At 35.4% G+C, this 21,776-nt stretch overlaps 1 protein-coding gene across 2 annotated transcripts; it reads left to right on the forward strand.

Moving 5' to 3' along the window:
* Positions 1 to 6,018: 6,018 nt before the first annotated feature.
* RERGL (RERG like) lies at positions 6,019 to 17,172 on the forward strand. Of its 2 annotated transcripts, XM_059185942.1 has the most exons (5): positions 6,019 to 6,145; positions 7,425 to 7,481; positions 12,898 to 12,971; positions 14,051 to 14,199; positions 16,569 to 17,172. In XM_059185942.1, exons 1-5 carry the CDS (start codon positions 6,043 to 6,045, stop codon positions 16,849 to 16,851), a joined length of 666 nt encoding a protein of 221 aa, XP_059041925.1. In that variant the 5' UTR covers positions 6,019 to 6,042; the 3' UTR covers positions 16,852 to 17,172. The 2 variants fall into 2 exon arrangements, with proteins under 2 accessions (XP_059041925.1, XP_059041926.1); XM_059185943.1 differs by lacking the exon at positions 7,425 to 7,481.
* The last annotated feature ends 4,604 nt before the right edge of the window (positions 17,173 to 21,776 follow it).

Raw genomic sequence — 21,776 nt, forward strand, 5'->3', positions numbered from 1 at the left:
GACCTGCTCCAGAAAATAAGGGTGTGAAGTTTTAGAACACTGCTGATAGAGAAGAGCATCTGAAAACTCCTAAAACCAGTCAACAATAAAGGAAGAGAGACAGACACATTCACACCAAAGGTAAGGGAGCTGAGGCATGAGGGGAGGAAAGGGAAAAGAAGGGGTAAACCCAAGTTGTTGCAGTTTGTAGACTAGGTTGGTGTTCAGTATTCAGATTGATTTGTTAAATTTTAAGCAAAGACACTTGAGAGGCTATAAGCCAAGAACTATAACCATAAATAGGTATAGACTCTAAAAATAGTCTTCCCAGACCAAATAATGTGGGAGTGATTTTGTTGCATGCAATCTGTTTCACATACAAGTTCAGATAAATAGCCAATCCATCAAAAAGGAATCACACATACCAAAAAGAAATCTATGTGGGCAAATGTAATGAGCAAACTGCTAGAATATAAATTGATGAACTAAGCAATTATTAGTTCTAAGATACATATATTATAGCCAAAAAAAGTATTGAATAGAAATTTGTGTATTCTAGCCTCTATTAATACTAACCGAGGTTTTGTAGCAATTGCAATAGCTTCAGCATTTGGTTAGGTAAATGTCTGGGTCTGAATAATTTCTTTGCAAGAGATTTGGAGGATTTGTGATTGCAGAGAAATTGCCTCTAATCTCTGGCTGAGAATGCTATCTGTGCTATTTATGTCATGATACATGGCATAGAGTGCTTTTGGAACAGAAGAGAGATAGAGCTTAGCAATCAAATGTTCTTTTTTTCTGTAAATTTTCCCCCTAGATTGCTTACCTAACCCCAACATAATGTGGAAACACCTGAACACTCTCGATGCAGTTTAAATCTCTTAGCTGTTTGAAAACATGTGCTTTGTGAGATTAGAAGAATACCATTTTCTTCTTTAAAAAAAAAAGCTACTTTTTCCTGAAAATTTCCATATTATCACATAAAAGTATCCAGAAGTAATTCCATTTTAAAAACATTTGTTTGTTTCCTGCTAGAATTTTATTTCCTTCAGTAACATGGTGTATAGTTTCAGGTAAAAAAAACAAAAACAAAAACAAACAAACCCTCAATTCTGATTAAAAGAATCCATTTGTATCTAGATACTTACTTTGCTATTAATAAATCTACAAATTCACACAACTTGGTCAATCATCCCATGGGGCGAACATAACCAACACTTAAAGATCAATTATGAAGTTATTAGATAGGTTTTTTGGTATATATTTTTTGTTATGTATTTGTATATTTTTCTTAAGAAGACTGTTCCCTCCCTACAGTATTTGAAAGATTATCTCATATATATGTCAAAGACTATGTAACTTTTCTTAGTTTAACTTTCAGACTAAGATTTTTAATATTCATAACTTATTTTTCTGCATGGTATGAGGTACACACATAACTTATTCTATGATTTTTTCTAATAGCATCTATACAATTTAAAAAAATAACATCAAAAATGTTATATTCATAATCAACTCTGTTTCTATACTCAAAAATCTATTCTATTAATGAGCATATCAATCCCATTCTAATAAAATAGTATTTTTTTATTATTATTTGGTTCAGGAAAGGTATTTTGTCACTCTCTTGCCTAAAAATCTCTCAAATTACTCTTGCATATTTTCGTTTCCCAAATAAGCTTTCTACATTAAATTGAAACATCTTTGTTGGGATTTAATTTTCATTGCATTTTACTTTTAGATTAATTTGGTAACTATTACAACACTGGATCTTCGTATTTGCTTGTCCATGTATTCAAATCTTATTTCATAAACTTCAATGAACAGAGAATTTGTCATAGAAATATTATACATTCTTTTTTGATTTTGTTCTTTTTATTTCTTTTTTTCCTTTCTTTGTGAAAAGGACTAGGTTTCTATTATATTAGAAGTTAATAACGTATCTACTTGAAGTTTCTCAGAGGATTAAATGTAGTATACCTGGAAAACATTTTTTTAAATTTTTTAAGATTTTATTTATTTATTTAACAGAGAGAGACACAGCAAGAGAGGGAACACAACAGGGAGAGTGGGAGAGGGAGAAGCAGGCTTCCCGCCAAGCAGAGAGCCCAATGCAGGGCTCGAACCCAGGACTATGGGATCTTGACCTGAGCAAAGGCAGATGCTTAACGACTGAGCCACTCAGGTGCCCCTTTGGAAAGCATTTTAAAAACTACCTGTTATACACTGTGTTAAACATGTGTTAGTTGTTATTTTTATCGTTTGGAACTACTGTTTTTATGTTTATCTTTTACCTGGTCATCTTACTGAATGGTTTTATGTGTGCTAACAATGTAGATAATACAGTTAAGGAAAAAATGTCATTTGTAAATCATAACCATTTGTCTTCCCTTTTTCATATGTGCGATTTGTCCCCTCATTGTGTTGAGTAGGACTACCAGTTCTATGCTAAAATTAACAGACAAAATACTTTCTTCAGAGGAATATTAAGAGTAATAATTCTATAGGTATTTGTTATTTTTCTAATATTTGATTTAAAAAAATATATAACCTTAATAAAGTTAAGAAATCCCTCATATCTGGATTATAAAATATTTTGGTTTTTTTATTTAATTTTTAAATATTTTATTAATTATTTATTTATTTGAGAGAAAGAGAGAGAAAGCATCAGTGATTTGTTGGGGAGTGGAGGAGGAATAGAGGGAGAAGGATAAGCAGATTCTATGCTGAGTGGGAGCCTGCCACAGGGCTGTATCCCTCAACCCTGAGATCATGACCGAGACAAAATCAAAAGGTCGACTTTTGGGGTTCCTGGGTGGCGCAGTCTGTTAAACAACCAGCTCTTGTTTTCAGTTCAGGTTATGATCCCACGTTCATGATCCCACGGTTGTGAGATCAAGCCCCATGTTGAGCCCTATGTGGGAGAATCTTAGTTTGCTTGAGAGTCTGTCCCTCTCCCTCTGCTGCTCCCTGCCCCACATGGCAGCTCTCTCTCTCTCAAAATAAATAAGTAAGTTAAAAAAAAAAAAAAAAAAAGAGTTGGATGCCTAACTGACTGGGCCACCCAGGCCTCTCTCTTTGTTTGTTTAAGTGGCTGTTAAATTCCATAAAATGCTTTAGGTTGCATATTATTCATATAGTTTTTCTCTTTTATCTTCGTGCAATGTATTGGAAAATTCTACCAAATTTCCTATTGTTCAATCAGCTTGTTCATGACAATTGGCTCTTTAAATAACATTTCTGGATTTGATTTGCTAATATACTTAGGCCCTGGGAATCTATATTAATAAATAACGTTGTATTTATATGTATTTGTTTACTATTTGTACATGTGTACCATTCGTGTCTTGTTTAGATTATGATAGACACAGGAAATGAGATGGGAAGTAGCCCATCTTTTAAGGTTCTAGAGTAGAAGAATGGAACAAAGATATTCTCTTTCCTTAGAGCTTTTATTTAATCCACCCTTCTGAATCTGAAACAATTGGTGGAGAAACTCTGCATCTATTCTAACAGAAATTACAGGGAAATGAGATTAGCTGAGAAGGGCTGGTTAACCTGACCTCGGAAAAACAAAAATTAAACATTAATATTATAGAATTAATTAACACCTGATGTGTAATTAGCTGCTTATTTTTTTATTTTAATGTCCATCACCTATGACCAGAATCTACAAGTATTTTGTTCACGAAAATGTTTTTAGCACTAAAAATAAGTCAAGTCCATATTAGACACTCAATGTTATTTTCATTCAATAAATGAATAAAGTAATAAACTAATATTGTTTTGGTTGTGAATAAATATATATTTAGGGAAAAGGGAGAGGATTCTAGGTAGTATAAGTAATATGTCTATCAAAATATTAATATTTTAGCACACTTTACCTGAGGCCACAAACATATCTAGACATTCTGTTTCTTAGAAAAGTATGTACATAGTTATATTCTCTCTACTCTGGTTTATGACTTCACTCTCCTCCAACAATAGGCTGCTTTTTGGGTCAGATTATTTTTGGAATTCAGTAAAAGTGGAAAGGAGGAGGATATGGTGTAAGAATGGAGGTATTTTGATGACCATCTATAGAGTGTTTTCAATATCATGCGTACCATGAAGTTAGTAAGTTTTTCCTTCCTATCCGTAGATACACTAAACTTCCTAAAGGCAGTGATCAGAACTTTCTTAAGAAGATAAGAATAAAATTTCTCCAAATAGAGGGGGAAACACCCAGTTCCATAGTATAATAAATCATCTGGTAAACTTCCTTTTTAAAAAAAGATTTTATTTATTTTTTTTTTTGAGAGAGAGCGAGCATGAGCCAGGGGCAAGGGGAGGTGTGGAAGGAGAGGGAGAAGCAGGCTTCCCTCTGAGCAGAGCTGGATGGGGGATTTGATCCCAGGATCCTGGGATCATGACCTGAGCCAAAGGCAAACGCTTAACCTATTGAGCCATCCAGATGCCCTGGTAAACTTTTAAATTTTTAATAAAAAATAATTACTTGTTTCTTTTAATATAGGTGCGTGGGTTAAAGAGAACATAGCTCATTTAAAATTTTTTTTATACTTTGTAATGAAATGAAAATTTTGTTTCAGCTGTTACTTTGTTGATCTCACAATTTGCCATTTGCCATACATTCTTTTACCTTTTTTTTTCCTTTACAGAATATATTTCTTCTTTTGGAATAGATACATCTCCCTAATCCCCAATCACTCTTTCTTTCTTCTGCTGGATTTCAAGCTTCTGCTTATGTTTCAAGCTTTATCTACTTTTTGAAGTCCTTTCCATCCACTGCACAGTTTACCCCAGCCTTTGGTTAGAGCCCTATTTTAGCCATGATCATGTTTATTATAATTATAATTGTTTCATTTTTCATCATAGTATACTGTAGCTTCATTAAGGCCAAAAGTTCTTTATAATTGTTGACCTTGTAAACCCAACATAACTTCAATAAAAAGTGGCAGTTACTCAACATTTGTTAAATAAATGCATTTAAAAAAATCATGTTATATACCTGTGATCAACCCAGCTTAGAAATGGAACTCCTTTACTGGGGCCTCAAACTTGAGTAGATAAGATTGAATTCTTGTATTTGTTGCTGTACTTATTTCTCAACCATCCAATTCATACATATACAAATGGGGAAAGAGAAAGGGAAGAAAATAATACAGGGATTTGTGGTAGGGAAAAGTGGTTAAAAGTATGAAAGACCCATCATTTTGCGTATTAAATTTATCTCGTTAGGTCATAGCACGAGTAAAGTATATCACAATACCCCTTCCAAATCTTATTCCTTTTTTTGAATTTCTGTTCTTCCTAATTATTAAGTACTCTAGAAGGAAATGTAGGTTTCTGTGTATTGCTTTTTAAGCAAAATGAAGCTGCTTGGTTTATTTTTTTTTCTCCAAAAACTCACTGTTGTCTATTGGTATAGAATTTAAAAAAGAGAGAGGAATTGTTTATCAGGAAAGACAATGTAAAACCCTTTGTGTCCACATATCTCATTCAGAGCCTCACATGACTCACATGAGCCCCCAAACACGGGCTGGATGTTTGTGTGCCCTGCTGTTAACCCTAAACTAATACATTTGAGGTAGCCATCCTCTTCCTTCTCTCATTTATTTTCATGACTGAGTGAACTTACTCCCCTTGTCTTTCACAGAAGAAGCTCAAGAAGCTGTAGGCTCACGTATTAATAGAAAAATCAAAACTGATCCAATCTAAGTAGATTTACAGGAATGTATACTCATCATCTAAAAGCTTTCTTAATGAAATCATTTTTCTACATCCTAAGGAAAGGAAGATTCTGTGTACATAAAAATAGAGGATTGGGAGCTAAGCTTTCTTAGCTTAGTCTAGAAATTCTTAACTATTGACTTAAGAAGACTTTAAGTCTAAACAGTAACTGCAGTGTTGTTGTTGTTTTTTTTTTTTTTTCCTTAGCTAAAAATGTTTAAAAAGACTCCAGGAAAACATTTTTTATAGTTATTATTGGATGATAGGACTATGGGGCGGAGTTGGCCTTAGAGAAATGATAGCAGCATTAATAAAAAGTACTTTAAAAAGCGCATGCTGGACTCAAGTCAGTATAGCTCCAGAAGACAGGAGCAGGAAGACAAGATGAATGATGTGAAACTTGCTGTCTTGGGTGGTGAAGGAACAGGCAAATCTGGTGAGTGGTGTTGTTTCCTATGGCATCATGGTTCAGAGAGGAGAAAGAGAAAGAAATATATGGACCTAATAGATAGATACAGCTATATAATTATGCATATTACTTTTCATTAGGAATTTTCATTTTTATGAGTAAATAATACAATTAACTGTGTATTTATAGAATTTATAGACAGTTTGAGAAAGATATGTGTTAATTTATACCTTTTTAAAATTCACAGGTATAATAGTAAATCCCTCCATCACTGTCCCCCTACTTGTCACTCCACCACACATGGCCCTCACATCCACTAGTAGCCAGACAATGGTCTTGAACTGATTCTTCTGCTCTGAGACTAAGGGTGGAGGAAAGTTCATGGAGATCTGTGGATTTTTGAGAAGATTTTTAATTAATTAATTAATTAAAGAAAGAGCATGAGCAGAGGGAGGGGCAGAGGGAGAAGGAAAGAGTTAAGCAGACTCTGCTGTGCGTGGAGCCTGGCTCCAGGCTCAATCCCAGGAGCCCGGGTCATGACCTGAGCTGAAGTCGGATGCTTAACAAACTGAGCCCCCCAGGCATTTACTGTTGTCCAGTGGCTTGAATTATTTTTTAAATGCAACATTATTAGAGTGAAAAAACTAAGGATGGGCATGGCTTTATAGATGCCTGGGGACTGAGCAACAGGTACCCTGTCTTTGGGAGCCCTGGATTTGTTTTATTTCACTGGATTTCGTTTTTGGTTCCATCATGATGGTCAGGACACCACCAACAGAGCTACCTGAACTTCCTGAGCCATACACCTGGCCAGACCCAGGAGCAGGAACAAGATGAACTGACACTAGAGGTCCTTTTCTGGGTGTCCTGGAGTTTGAAGTCCCAGTATCTTCACAACCAGCCATAAATGCTTGGTCTTGTCTTTGTCACTATTAGCACGCAGCACCTTGGAGCCAGATTTAATCCAATCAAGAATATAAAGAGATGTTATAGTTCTTGAGTCTCAAACTTAATGAGAACTCTGTCTCTCTTACATAAAGTAAGCTGCTTTACCTGTTCGCATTCATAAATTAATTACATAGTGTTTTGAATTGGCAGATCACTTTCTTTCTAGTCTTTTAATCTTTATGGTTGTACAGTGAAAATCTTGCTGACTATTATTTAGACTAGAATTTAATAAAGCTTTAAGGTATGCATTAATGCTTGGTAATTTTTGAGCTGAAAGATAAAACCTTATGTACATAGCTAAGTTGTCTGTGCCCTAAAACAGAAAAAAACCCCTAAGTCCAGCATGTTTGTTTTGCAGCCCTCACAGTAAGGTTTCTTACCAAGCGATTCATTGGAGAATATGCCTCTAATTTTGGTAAGTTACCACTCAAGACTTTTTTTCACCTTTAAAATGTCAGCATTTTAATTAAGCCACAATTAAGATCACTGAAGCATTTTGATAGAATTTTCCATTGTTGCAATTTTATGCAACATATTTATACAGGTTCTGGTTGGAAATGCCAAAATAGGTACTTGAATTGAATGTTCTTATATGATAAAATTCACCCAACTTGATGTTAAGTGAGATGGATTAGAAAGGCTGTTTGTTTCAGGCTAGAACTAGAAGAACATTGAAACTGAGATTCCCCTCCCCCAATATTGTAAAGCATGTGAGTATGAATAATTTTGTAAACTATAAAACAGTTCTGAAATTAAATAAACATCTGTTGAAAGATAAGGACAAATTAATTATAAAAGTACTAGAACTACAAAATAAAGCTTATTTTAATTGTAAAACTGTGTGAAAATAACAGGAAAATTATGCCTTGATTAAAGATCATATCATAATTATCTGGGTGGCTTATCTAAGTTTCAGAAAAATTCAAAACAGGTGCCAGAACACCTTAATATAATCTTAGAAGCATTTTACTAACTCTGCTCTAAATTCATTTTGATCAGAATTAGCATGACATATGGGAAATACCACAGTGGGGCATTAATAAAAGTGAGGAATTTTGCCAGAGTTTGAGTATATTTTTGGCTCAGCAATTAATCAATATAATGATACTAATATCTCACCCGACTTAAGGCATGAGGGAAAAGTGTTTTTGCGTTTTAAACAAGAACAACAGATTTATTAAAAACAAACAAACATGAGAATTGGGAAAAAGGGATGGGACGCCTGGGTGGCTAAGTGCGTTAAACCTCTGCCTTCAGCTCAGGTCATGATCTCAGGGTCCTGGGATCGAGCCCCATATGGGGCTCTCTGGTCAGCAGGGAGCCTGCTCCCCACCTAGCCTCCCCCGGCCTGCCTCTCTGCCTACTTGTGATCTCTCTCTCTGTATCAAATAAAGAAATAAAATCTTTAAAAAAAAAAAAAGTTAGGAAAAAAGAGAATGATTTTGATTTTTTTGTTTAATAATTCCTCGAGTAATAGGAAGTTATCATTGCAAGTGTATTTTTCCATGAGAAATAATTCCCTCCACTAAAAAATATTTTTTAGTGCCTCCATTCATGAGGTAACATTTCTAGAGAATTTAAAAAATAACTTTAAAGTATTGTATTGCTTTCTACATGTATCTAAGATACTATTTCAGTAATAAAACATTGTGAATATGTTAGGGAAAGTGCTTGGAAAATGATTTAAAAAGAAATACATAGAAAGAGAAATTCCTATTGTTTCACTTCTCAGGTCAAAAACCTCAGTCAATATAACACAAAATAGGGTGTTATATTGAGTGGCTCAGTGGGTTAAAGTCTCTGCCTTCAGCTCAGGTCATGATTTCAGGGTCCTGTCTTCGAGCCCTGCATCGGGCTTTCTGGTCAGCAGGGAGCCTGCTTCCCCCTCTTTCTCTGCCTGCCTCCCTGCCTACTTGTGATTTCTCTCTCTCTGTCAAATAAGTAAATAAAATATTAAAAAATATATATATATATCTCACAAAGTAGGAGTCAGGCATGAAAAAATGTTCCAGAAAACAAAACAAAACAAAATATAACATAAATAAAACCACACCTAAAAATAACAGCAGCAACAACAAAATGTCCCATTAATCTTTAATAAGATAAAGGTATGTAAACAAATGAAGTATATACAATTTTGGCTGGTACATTTTCATTAAAAAAAATAAGACTTTGAGACATTTTGAAAAGGTAATCAGATGAGCAAAAGGTTATTCTTGCATAAGGACAAAACAGAAAAAATAACCTCATCTTGTAAGTGAAGACCAGAAGGGAAAAATAATAAAATTCTAAAATGTTAAGAGTTTGTGACCCCTGCTGGCAGTTTTTAAATTGAGAGTAGATGTTTTTAAATTTCTAGAAGGAACTTTTATGGTTCACAGTCAGTAGTAAACCTATGAAGTTAAAAGGAACTGAAAATGTACTTTAAGGTTTAATTAAACTATAACAGATTTTATTAAATGTAGCCTAGAAGGATTTTAATATTCATCCCTAACCCACTTAAGTTAGTTTCCCAAATGCTTGCTACATCTTTTAAACTATGGGTTACATTGCGAGAGTGGGACACGATTTTTGTCAGTGTACCATTTTGAAGAGAAGTAAGTCTTAAATTAAACCCTGGAGGAAAAGTTACAGAAAGGTAGTCCCTTGTTCATTTAACAAATATTTATTGAGCACCTACCATGTCCCAGTTACTCTTCTAGGTAGAGAAACTATAGCAGAGAACAAAAAAAAGACAATTATCTAAGCCTCCATAATATTTAGATTCCAGAAGGGAGGGTCAATTTAAAAAATTAAGTTATGTCACATGATAAATGCTATGAAGAAAAAGAAAACAGCATGGGGGACTGGCACTAGTATGGTATGTGGCCATTTAAAATTGGGTAGTTAGGGTAGACTTCTCTGAGAAGGTGACACTTGGACAGAGACATAAAGGTGGTGAAAACTGAGCCATGAAGATATCTGTGGGGTTATGTGCAGGCAGGAGGAACAATTATCAAAATTCTGAGGCAGGAAATTTCTGAAAAAGTTGAGGTATGGTATGGAAGATGGTGTAGCTTAGGTGGGAAAAATTCAAGAGAAATAGCCAGAGAAATCGTGGGGGACTAGACAATAAGGGCCATTCTTTGCCATTTTAAAGGCTTTGCTTTATCCAAGAGATATTTGGAGAGAGTTGATCAGACAAGTGATATGATTTGGGTACAAGGTTCCCTTTTGCTCCCATGTTGAGAATAGAATAAGCATGAGAAGGGAATGAGAGAGGGGTAAAGCAGAGAGATGAAATAGGAGGGGTTTTGTAATAATCTAAACAAAATATAATGATATTCTAACAATAGAGATGATGAGAACAGAAAAATTCAAAATAGACTTTAAAGATAGGATAAAAAGGATTTTTTTTAATTTTTTATTTTTTATAAACATATATTTCTATCCCCAGGGGTACAGGTCTGTGAATCACCAGGTTTACACACTTCACAGCACTCACCAAAGCACATACCCTCCCCAATGTCCATAATCCCACCCCCTTCTCCCAAACCCCCCTCCCCCCAGCAACCCTCAGTTTGTTTTGTGAGATTAAGAGTCACTTATGGTTTGTCTCCCTCCCAATCCCATCTTGTTTCATTTATTCTTCTCCTACCCACTTAAGACCCCATGTTGCATCACCACTTCCTCATATCAGGGAGATCATATGATAGTTGTCTTTCTCTGCTTGACTTATTTCACTAAGCATGATACGCTCTAGTTCCATCCATGTTGTCGCAAATGGCAAGATTTCATTTCTTTTGATGGCTGCATAGTATTCCATTGTGTATATATACCACATCTTCTTGATCCATTCATCTGTTGATGGACATCTAGGTTCTTTCCATAGTTTGGCTATTGTGGACATTGCTGCTATAAACATTCGGGTGCACGTGCCCCTTTGGATCACTATATTTGTATCTTTAGGGTAAATACCCAATAGTGCAATTGCTGGGTCATAGGGCAGTTCTATTTTCAACATTTTGAGGAACCTCCATGCTGTTGTCCAGGGTGGCTGCACCAGCTTGCATTCCCACCAACAGTGTAGGAGGGTTCCCCTTTCTCCGCATCCTCGCCAGCATCTGTCATTTCCTGACTTGTTGATTTTAGCCATTCTGACTGGTGTGAGGTGATATCTCATTGTGGTTTTGATTTGTATTTCCCTGATGCCGAGTGATATGGAGCACTTTTTCATGTGTCTGTTGGCCATCTGGATGTCTTCTTTGCAGAAATGTCTGTTCATGTCCTCTGTCCATTTCTTGATTGGATTATTTGTTCTTTGGGTGTTGAGTTTGCTAAGTTCTTTATAGATTCTGGACACTAGTCCTTTATATGATATGTCGTTTGCAAATATCTTCTCCCATTCTGTCAGTTGTCTTTTGATTTTGTTAACTGTTTCCTTTACTGTGCAAAAGCTTTTGATCTTGATGAAATCCCAATAGTTCATTTTTGCCCTTGCTTCCCTTGCCTTTGGTGTTGTTCCTAGGAAGATGTTGATGCGGCTGAGGTCGAAGAGGTTGCTGCCTGTGTTCTCCTCAAGGATTTTGATGGATTCCTTTCGCACATTGAGGTCCTTCATCCATTTTGAGTCTATTTTTGTGTGTGGTGTAAGGAAATGGTCCAATTTCATTTTAAAAAGGAATTTTTAATAGGATAAATATGGAAGGTAATATAAAGACAGGATCAAGGGTGACTTAAAGCTTTTAACCCGATCAGCTGGAGTTATGGATATGTCATTTAATGAATGGAAAACTGTAGAAGATACAGTCTTTTTAGGGAGATCTGAGATTCATTTTTGAGTGTTTCAGGTTGAGATGTCTGTTTGGTGTTTAAAGGGAGATGTGCAATTGCAGGAGTTGTTTGTATCTGAAGTTCAAGGAAGTGGTCTAGGTACCGTATAAATTGGGTTCCTTAGCAAAAATTGTTCTATAGAACTCTGAATGAGATTAGCAAGGGAGTCTAGATAGCAAAGAGATCCATAAACTGGACACATGTTTGGAGAGGGAGAAGATATGTTGGGGAAAAATAAAAAAGATTAATACCGATCAACAAGGAACAAAGAAAAAAAAACAGGGAGATATGTTGCTTTGAAAACCATGTGAAGGAAACCTTTTAAAGAGGCAGGAGTGATTGACTGTATTAATGCTAGTAGGGCACGTAAGATCAAGATATAGAATTACCCATTGAATCTGAAACCATAACTTTGATAAGAGCAGTTTTAGTTAAGTTATTGGAGCTAAAGCCTGATTGGAATAACTGAAAGTACTTGGGGGAGAGAAATTGGACACAGGGTGGGGGGGCTGGATATGTAACTAAAAGGCCAACAGAGAAATAGGGCAATTGTTGAAGAGATTGGGTGTTCTAAAGGATTGTTGTTAGAAATTCAGCTGTTAATAATGATGTAGTAAAGAAAAATTTATGATGCAGAAGAAAGAGGTAAAATTGGTGGGGTCATATCTTTCAGTAGATCAGAGTAATTGGTAACTAGTGTAGAATGAATGCATTGACCTTAGATAGAAACACAGATAACTCATAAGCACAATAGCATGTAGTTGAAAAGATATGGTGGTGAAGTTTATTTGTAAGAAATATATATATATGTACACACACACATATGTATATACACATATATATGAACAAATAAAACAAATACATGTATTTGACCACTAACATTAAAAAAAAAAGCCACTGTACTATTCTATTAGAAGATAACCAATCGCATTTGCAAGATTGTGATTCAAATATGAGTTCCTTTTTTTTTTTATTCTGGAGTATTTCCATACTGCAACAAATATATGCATATTTTGCAGAATCTATCTATAGCAAGCATTTGTATTTGGAAGGGAAGCAACTGAATCTAGAAATATACGATCCTTGTTCTCAAGTAAGTAAAACAAAATATGCTTTTATTTTATTTTTTCAATCATGATTTGAAGAAGATTGGAGAAGAGTTAGTGAAAATAAAGTTGCCAATCTTAAAACTGAAATTTATTCTCAATTTTAATTAAAGTTTTAAGAGATTATTTTTAATATTATAAATTCCATTATCTAGCTTCTCTGTAAAGTTTTGACAAAAATTACCATAGTACAAATATCTTTCAAATAGCAATATCAGACTGCATTTATATTTCTAGGATTTCACAATATAGCTATTAGAAGTTGATAGTTTAGGGGCGCTTGGGTGGCTCAGTTGGTCAAGCATCCGCCTTCGGCTCAGGTCATAATCCCATGGTCCTGGGCTTCAGCTGCCTGCTCAGCGGGAGCATCTGCCTTAGGCTCAGGTCCTGGTCCTAGGGTCCTGGAATCTAACCCTACATCAGGTTCCCTGCTCAGCAGGAGGCCTGCTTCTCCCTCTCCCACCCCCTGCTTGTGTACCTTCTCTCGCTGTGTCTCTCTGTCAAATAAATAAAATCTTTAAAAAATATATAAAAAAATAAATAAAACAACTCCAGGACACAGATTCATTTAGTTATGTAAAACATCCCTTTAATGTTCTTAGCTAGACCTTACCGTTTTTTTTTTTTCCTCTGATTTAAATCTAGTATCAAAAATCAGTAGATAACCCCTTTGCTAATACTGATAGAAAATATTTTCTCGTTTCAAAATGATATTCTAACAATATCAATATTAACGATATTAACAATATTAATTCAAAGGGCACTTATTACAGCTTATCCAACTTTCAAAAAATTTAAGATATTTTCTTAAAGAAAAGTTGCACATGAGATAGATAATAAAACCTTATTGTACTTTCTCTTTATTTTAAGCATTTAGTCACTTTTAATTAAAGAAAGGGTGATAAGGAAGAGAGAACGAAGGAAACTACAGTTTAGAAAATATCATCAGTCTTTGGCTTATTAATGTCTCTTTTAGGTGAAATGGGCTTTCCATTAATTAATTGTCTAAGGTGTAAAATGCAGGTGGACTGTACTACCAGTTTCAATGTGCTTGATTTGTTTTCAGCCACAGAAAGCAAAATTTTCCCTCACAAGTGAGCTGCACTGGGCAGATGGGTTTGTTATTGTGTATGACATCAGTGACAGGTCCTCATTTGCTTTTGCAAAAGCACTGATTTACAGAATTCGGGAGCCACAAACTAGTCATTGTAAAAGGTAAGATATTCTTCATTCCTCTCTCCTTTCTTTTGAGTAAATCATCGTATAGCTATAAGCATCATTAGGAAGAGTTTAATACAGCCTTCCAATTACAAAATTTAACAGCCCTGAACAACTCACCTTCCATTCCACAGGAGTTACACATGTAGTAAAAGGAATAAGATGAGAATACTTTATATCCTGGCTGACATAAACAGTTACTTGCTCTGAGTAAATGGCTATTTTACAAGACAGATTCTATTGTTAACATGACACTCACTTGCAAAACCCTGGGCCTCTGTATACAAGACAGTTCACTTTGCAACCTTTTCTTTTCATTCCCACAGAAATGTTAAGGATACTAAATAAATCCAAATTTATTACATTTGGCATCCAATTCCTAGTCATTGGGTTGTTCAATCTATCAAAGCAAAATAGACTGAAGAGTCAAACCATTATAATTTCTAAGTGTGAGAATACATTTTTCTTTCACCTCCTAAAATAAAGAGCTGATCAATGATTTCCCATTGTAATTGTTTTGACACAAGTAGCTTGAAGAAGACAGAACTGTCTCTTAAACCCTTCTTGTATTAGTAGGTGTAAGTTTAACCATATGAATTTCCCACTTAGCTTTCCTTATTTTTTGTTTTAGCCTTTTGCATTTAAAATATTGATGTTTGTTCAAGATGCTGCTACAATAGATTCTTTGTGCTCTGGATCAGATTTGCCCTGAGAGTCTGAAATGACATTCTAATCTGAGAATCAAGAAACACAGTATTAGTTCTGAAAATGTGTATATGTGTTTTATATCTATTTTAATGCCCCCTATCAAGAAAACATGGATAATAATTGATCAAGGGTATTTCCTGGAGTCAATCAGCATATATTCTTGTTTATATCTGATTGACCTTAGGAAAACCACTTTAATCTCTAGACATAATTTTTCTGATTATAAAACTGGTAGAAACATGGTAAAGAAAAGGATGTGATTTTACTAACATACCTCACAGCTCTGATTTCCTTTAATAATACAGATATTTTTGAACTCCATTGTTTTAAACATTAAATACCTCATTTAAGTAGCATGATTTAGATAAGTTATAGTAATAAACTTCTTTTGCTATTCCTCCAAATCAAAAGAATCACTTAAGAATAATCAAAAACATAAAAGTGAAAACACCTATACTTGATACTTTCCAGGCAATTTTATTAATGTACTAAGTATTTTTCAGCATTTCCGGTTCTCAGTCTGTAGATAGACTAGAATAGCAAAATATGTTACGTTTTTTTTTTTGTTAATTGCATCTGATATTTGTGACTCGGTCTTCAAAATATTTCACTTACTCTTTCCCATTAATCCTTTACCATAATTTTCTGAATTACACAGAAAAAGATATTAATACTCTGAAAAGTCTACATACTGTGCTTTTTTTCCCCCTCACCACTCACATCATCATGTGAATGAAGCCAGCTTTGAGCAGAATATAAAGACAGTATCTCTTCAGATAGAGCTGAATACTGCATTTGTCCATACTTCCCCTCAAGTGGATAACTTGGCAGAGTTCCATGGCATTTGAGGACTAGTTGTCTTACTATAGCCTTCAAATGAAATTCTGTTTTAGAAATGTGTCACTATAACCAAGGAGAATACATTGATATTTGCTGAAGACATTATCTTAACAAAGAAATGTATTGCTTAAATAAATAGAAAAATTCTACAAAGTCCTGAGACCATAACATTTTTCTCTAGAGTATGGTATAATGGATATTAACAAAGAACAAACAGCAGTGAGTATTGAGTAGTATTTTCTCTGGGGAAATCATATCTAAATTGTTAAATTACAATAATTATTCAGCAAAGAGACATTAGTTAGTCCTTCTCTTTCAATTGATAAGGAAATGAAAAATAATACTTGGTAAGCATCTTTTGTTGCCTGTCACCGTGCTAGGTATTTTTACATCCATCATTTAATTTAATCTCTATGAGAATTCTGTGTAATGAGTGTTATTTTACCATTGTTTTACATATAGGAAAATTGAAAGTGGGAAGAGTAACAATCATGCCTTATTACTAAACAGATCCATAATTCAAGAATAGGTTTATATCAGTGCAGATACTATGCTTTAAGAGTCTTGCCGCTTCTGTGTCACACACTACGTTCTATCTAAAATAATTTTTGCAAGTAAGTGTGGATATGTGTCATTGACATATATAAGACTGTATGGAACACAAACTCATGTGTGCGTGTGCACACACACACACACTCTCTATCTATCTATATGGGGTTTTTTTTTTTTTTTTTTGGTCCGTAATTCATTTTGATATACACTTAATGAGAAAAAAAAGATGCAAAATAATCTTGCCAGAATTGTGTTCTGTATTTCAGAGCTGTGGAATCAGCCGTGCTTTTGGTTGGTAACAAGCAAGATCTCTGTCATGTACGAGAGGTTGGCTGGGAAGAAGGGCAGAAGCTGGCATTGGATAACCGATGCCAGTTCTGTGAATTGTCTGCAGCAGAGCAGTCTCTGGAGGTAGAAACGATGTTTATCAGGATTATCAAGGACATCCTGACAAACTTCAAACTCAAAGAAAAGAGAAGACCCAGTGGATCTAAATCAATGGCTAAATTGATCAATAATGTATTTGGAAAGAGACGGAAATCTGTTTAGCAGATGTGTTATCCTAGGGGATTTATTATATCAGAGAGTTTCAAATATTCACATGATCATGAAATTTATCCTTTGTATGCAGGTTTTTTTTTTTTTTTTTAAATAATTCTCTTAGAGAAGTGAAATGGCCGAACATAAGCCATAGCTTTGTTTTCAGATACACAGTTTGCCTTTTTGGTTGTTTGTGTCTATATACTCTGCTTCACATGAAACCTTTTTCTCTATGACACAGAATAGCATTCGCTATAACTTATTGATGCATTGCTATCCGATTTGCCTTGCCAAATAAACTCTGCTTAATAATGTTATTAAACTACCATTCCAGAGGCCTCAGTTGACCTTTATTTTATTTATTCTTTTGAATGAAGTATGTAATTATATTTCATATAGTTAATGTGTTATAGTGCTGAACTTATAAATTTGTAGAAGTTCACAATTTAGTAGAAATGCATGAATTTAATTTTGAAAATGCCTTTATAAGAATTCAGTGAGTCCTTGATATTGCTTACATCTGGATATTACTTATTACCCATACTACTTATTTTGCCTATAGCTTAGGCCTTGAAGATTTAAATTCCTTGCCTGTAGGTGTAGTCTGTATTTGGTCTGATGATGAAAAATTCTGCCTCTCCTTGTATTCTTTGCTAAGAAGGGTAATTATCATAGAGAAATTAACTTATACAGCTTTTCATATGAAAAAGAGCAGTTGATTTTAGTTCACATAGAGATCCATACATCACAGGGAAAGAAAAAAATAAATGCTGTTTGCTAAATATATAAGCTTGAAGACCTTATTGCCCTGAAAGCAACACCATATTAGACAGACATTTGGGCCTTCTCAGATTTCTTTGAGTACAGTTTCCTTCAGAAATCAACCTTTTACTCCCCCGCACTTTAGTACCACTGCGGTTAGCCTCTTCCATTTCAAGTCATGGTCCTAGACCTAACTTCAGCCAAATCACTGATAAATTAAGGTTAGGTCTCTGAGAAGTTAAACTGGGAGCACAAGCAATGGTGCATATGTTGGGTAACATGTATTGGCAGGACCCTGGGGGCAAAGGTGAAAGAGAATCTTGAGTAGAGGGTAGTACAGAAGATTCAGCTGCAAAGGGGAGAATCATTGACGTGGTGTTACCATGAGTCATGATTATGCGTTGGAGGAGTGATACCGAGAGCTCACTGATACCAGGAGCCTGACCTGGATACACTAGAGTAAAAGTAGTGGAAATAATAAGACACCGTGTGGTAGAATACAAACTAGTTCAGAACATTCATAAAGATAGGGGAGTTAGAATTGATATGGTGCAGGTTGACCCAAGAACCTGCCATCTTGCTGTGTTGCTTGGGACTATTCAGAGGCATTTTTATTACTAAGGAAGCGAGGAGGCACAGACAACTTTGAGAAGCTTAACAGTGGCTGTGCTTACAGGTCAGAATTGGCAGTGGGGATGCTGCCATCGAACTGTGCTCCTCCGTATCAGTGCAGGTGATAGAATCCTGGAAGAGTAGAATCAGAGTGCCAGCATTTAACTAGGTTCCTGTTATCCACCCAATCACCCCCAAAGAAGTGATGCTATGTCCAGGGTAGAGGCTCCGTTTCTAACACTGGCTCGTTGGAAATTTAGAAGTAATGTGCTCAATCAGCTATATAGAGGCAAAGCCCATATTATAAGCCCAGGCATCTCTTCCATCTGTGGAATGCCACTGTGACCACTACTATCCTGGATCCATTTTGTAAGCACAGGGATGGCCAAGAAAAGAGGCAGGTTGATATCTGCAGGACAGGTCATTCTGTCCACTTGGTTGCAAAGTGAGTTCTCATCGGTGGATGCTCTCTGATGGGCAGTAGCACGATACACAAATATATGTCCATTTTATGCTCTCTCTAGGAGATCCATTCATATAATTTTTCTCTAGTTTTTCTTGTCACTGTCTTCCACTTTTACTTTACACTGATCTCAGACCAACTGGCAAAACCGCTGATGGCTGCATAGAAATCTGTACCATGCGCCACCTTTTCTAACATACAAAGGGTAGATAACCAAGTATACACCTCAAAACTCTGGCAAATGGGACAGTGAATTTCTTGGTAACCTCCCTGTAACGAGGCCCAGTCCTCTTATTGCTTGCACTTATATCTCAAGCTTTGGAAAGCTTTCTATCAATTCGGAACATTCAGATTTGATTGCTATGTCAATGAGAAATAAGCTTTTTTTTTTTTTTTCAAAGATTTTATTTATTTATTTGACAGAGAGAGACACAGCGAGAACAGGAACACTAGCAGGGGGAGTGGGAGAGGGAGAAGCAGGCTTCCCACTGATCAGGTAGCCCGATGCAGGGCTCGATCCCACGATCCTGGAATCATGACCTAAGTCAAAGTCAGACACTTAATGACTGAGCCACCCAGGTGCCGCAAGAAATAAAGTTTTTACTGTGTAATGTTATTTAGTAAATTCAGTGATACAATATATTTGGTCAATTATTTACAGGGATTTTGTTAATCTTTTATAGCCTCAATATTCAATGGCTTTATGTCAATATATACATATCAGTTTAACCATTAGGCCTTAATGTTTTTGTTTTATTTTTTTTCTCCTTATTCTTTTGGGTAATCTCAGTTTTAGAGATTTGGACTTCATTCTTTAAAATTATTTTCCCGGTTTAAGAAATGTTCTTTTAGGATGATTTTGTGTGAAAAACAACCCATTAATGAATGTTATATGTAAGAACTCTAATGTCAAAATGGCATGAAAATTCTTTAATAGCTTAATCCATGCATATGTGTCTGTGATGAGTCAGATTTCAAAATTCCTCTGTTAAGGATACTAATATTTGTATATATTTTAAAATTTCACTTATTATACCTTGTTTTTTTGTCAGGATGACTTGGGATGACACATCTTGTTATGAGTCAATGGAACAGAGTAATGCAGACAGACATTCTCACACTCGCACACAGGCACACAAAAGATAACTATGTGAGGTGATGTGCTAATTAACTTGATTGCAGTTTGATTTTGGTATCCATTTTACTATATATATGCATATTAAACTATCATATTACAACTTTACTTCTCAACTTTCCTCAACGTGGAATAAAACAGTTTTACATTGAAAAAATTTACATTTTAAGTGCGGTTTCTGTGAAGCAACTTCAGAAATGCACACTTGGGAGCACCTGCGTGGCTCAGTGGACTAAAGCCTCTGCCTTCAGCTCAGGTCGTGATCCCAGGATACTGGAATCGAGCCCCACATCGGGCTCTCTGCTCAGCAGGGAGCCTGCTTCCTCCTCTCTCTCTCTGCCTGCCTCTCTGCCTACTTGTGATCTCTGTCTGTCAAGTAAATAAATAAAAAATCTTAAAAAAAAAAAAAAAAGAAATGCACACTTGATTATTTTCCAGAGTGATACTTAAAAGTACTGGATTAATTCCCCCATTTATGCTGTGACAGTTTTAAAACATGTTCACGCATTTTTTGACACTTCTATCAACAGGTTAAGTCCAATTCCCCTCTCCATGATTATGGATCACCCTTGTTGACTCTCTTTTAACAAACATAATAAGGTGGAAGTAATGGGTAGGACTTAGGAGACCAGGTTGGGAAAGGTGCTAGAGCTCCCATCTGTTCCTTTGTCAACTGTTCTCAGCTGTCCCATCTGTGCCTCCCTGGGACTCAGCTTTGGGAGCCACGAGTCAACAAGTCTGAATCAGGCTGCCCTACAGGCATCTGACTGGAGATACCCCTGGGATTAGTAACCACACAGCCACCCAGCATATGAGCAAATCTTCAGGTGATTCTAGCCTCTAACCTTGGGTTAGCTGATGCCGAATAGAGCAGAGATGAGTTAGCCCACAGAATTCAGGCCCAACTGCAGATTTGTGAGAATAATTAATATCGTCATTGTTTGGGTTTTGTTAAACCATTGCTTTCAGGTTGTTACACAATAATGGATCATCAGAACAGACAACTTATTAAAACTTTTGGTAATTCAGATCATACAAAAGATTTGGCTTTTTTCTTGGGGAAAAATGGTGAAAATGGATTCTTCCAAACAGCTTCAAAACAGTCCAGAATCCGGTTTTCCCACTGTTAGTTTTTTTCTTGGGAATGTAATTCACATGTAAGGTAACTTGCAAAAACTTAAAAAAATAATAAATTACAGTTTTCCAAAGTGAAAAAAAACCACATCTGCTTACAGAGAAACAAATACATCAACATTAGACCATAGAATATTGTAGGTTGAGGATAGCAAGTGTGTCTATAAATCTTGGAGATAGTTAAACTGTATCACTAGGCTGGGAATTGCCTATGCTGCTTCTAGTAAAAGGATGCTGTCATTCACTTTGGATGAGCTTCAGTGAGATAACACATAATGAGGGGCAACAGAAGAGGAAGGGAATGCCAAAAGGGAGGGGCCTTTAAAATGGTTTTGATTTAATACAAGGCATGCACTATTAATAAAGGGGTTGAATGATATCTGTATGTTTTATAGGTTTATAAATTGGCTGTAGTAAAATATTTTACATCTTAGATCACTAGGTATTGTTTCAGCTTATTATGGGAGATATCTATCTAGAGTTGACTGAATTGTATTAATCTGAACCTAGTTTAATGATGCCTTAACATTTTTATGGGGGAATTTAATGTTTGCAATATCCATGTTCCTTATTTGAAAGCGTGACTTATAGGTTTCTCATCTTCCTTAAATTATGAAATCCTTCAGCTAATAAAGGAAAATGATTATAGTTTGCAAAAAAGGCAAAGTCATTTAATAATCCATATAACTGTCTATTGTAGGACTTTGCATAATAATTGTAATTTAGCTATTAGGGATTCTAAAGGCAGTTATCAGTCATACTCTACAATTCTGGGGGAATCACGCAAAGCCGAAATTATTGAAAGTTTTTTAAATTCCCAAAGAAAAA

The sequence above is a fragment of the Mustela lutreola genome, chromosome 8 (genome assembly GCF_030435805.1).
Source record: "Mustela lutreola isolate mMusLut2 chromosome 8, mMusLut2.pri, whole genome shotgun sequence".
NCBI lineage: Eukaryota > Metazoa > Chordata > Mammalia > Carnivora > Mustelidae > Mustela > Mustela lutreola.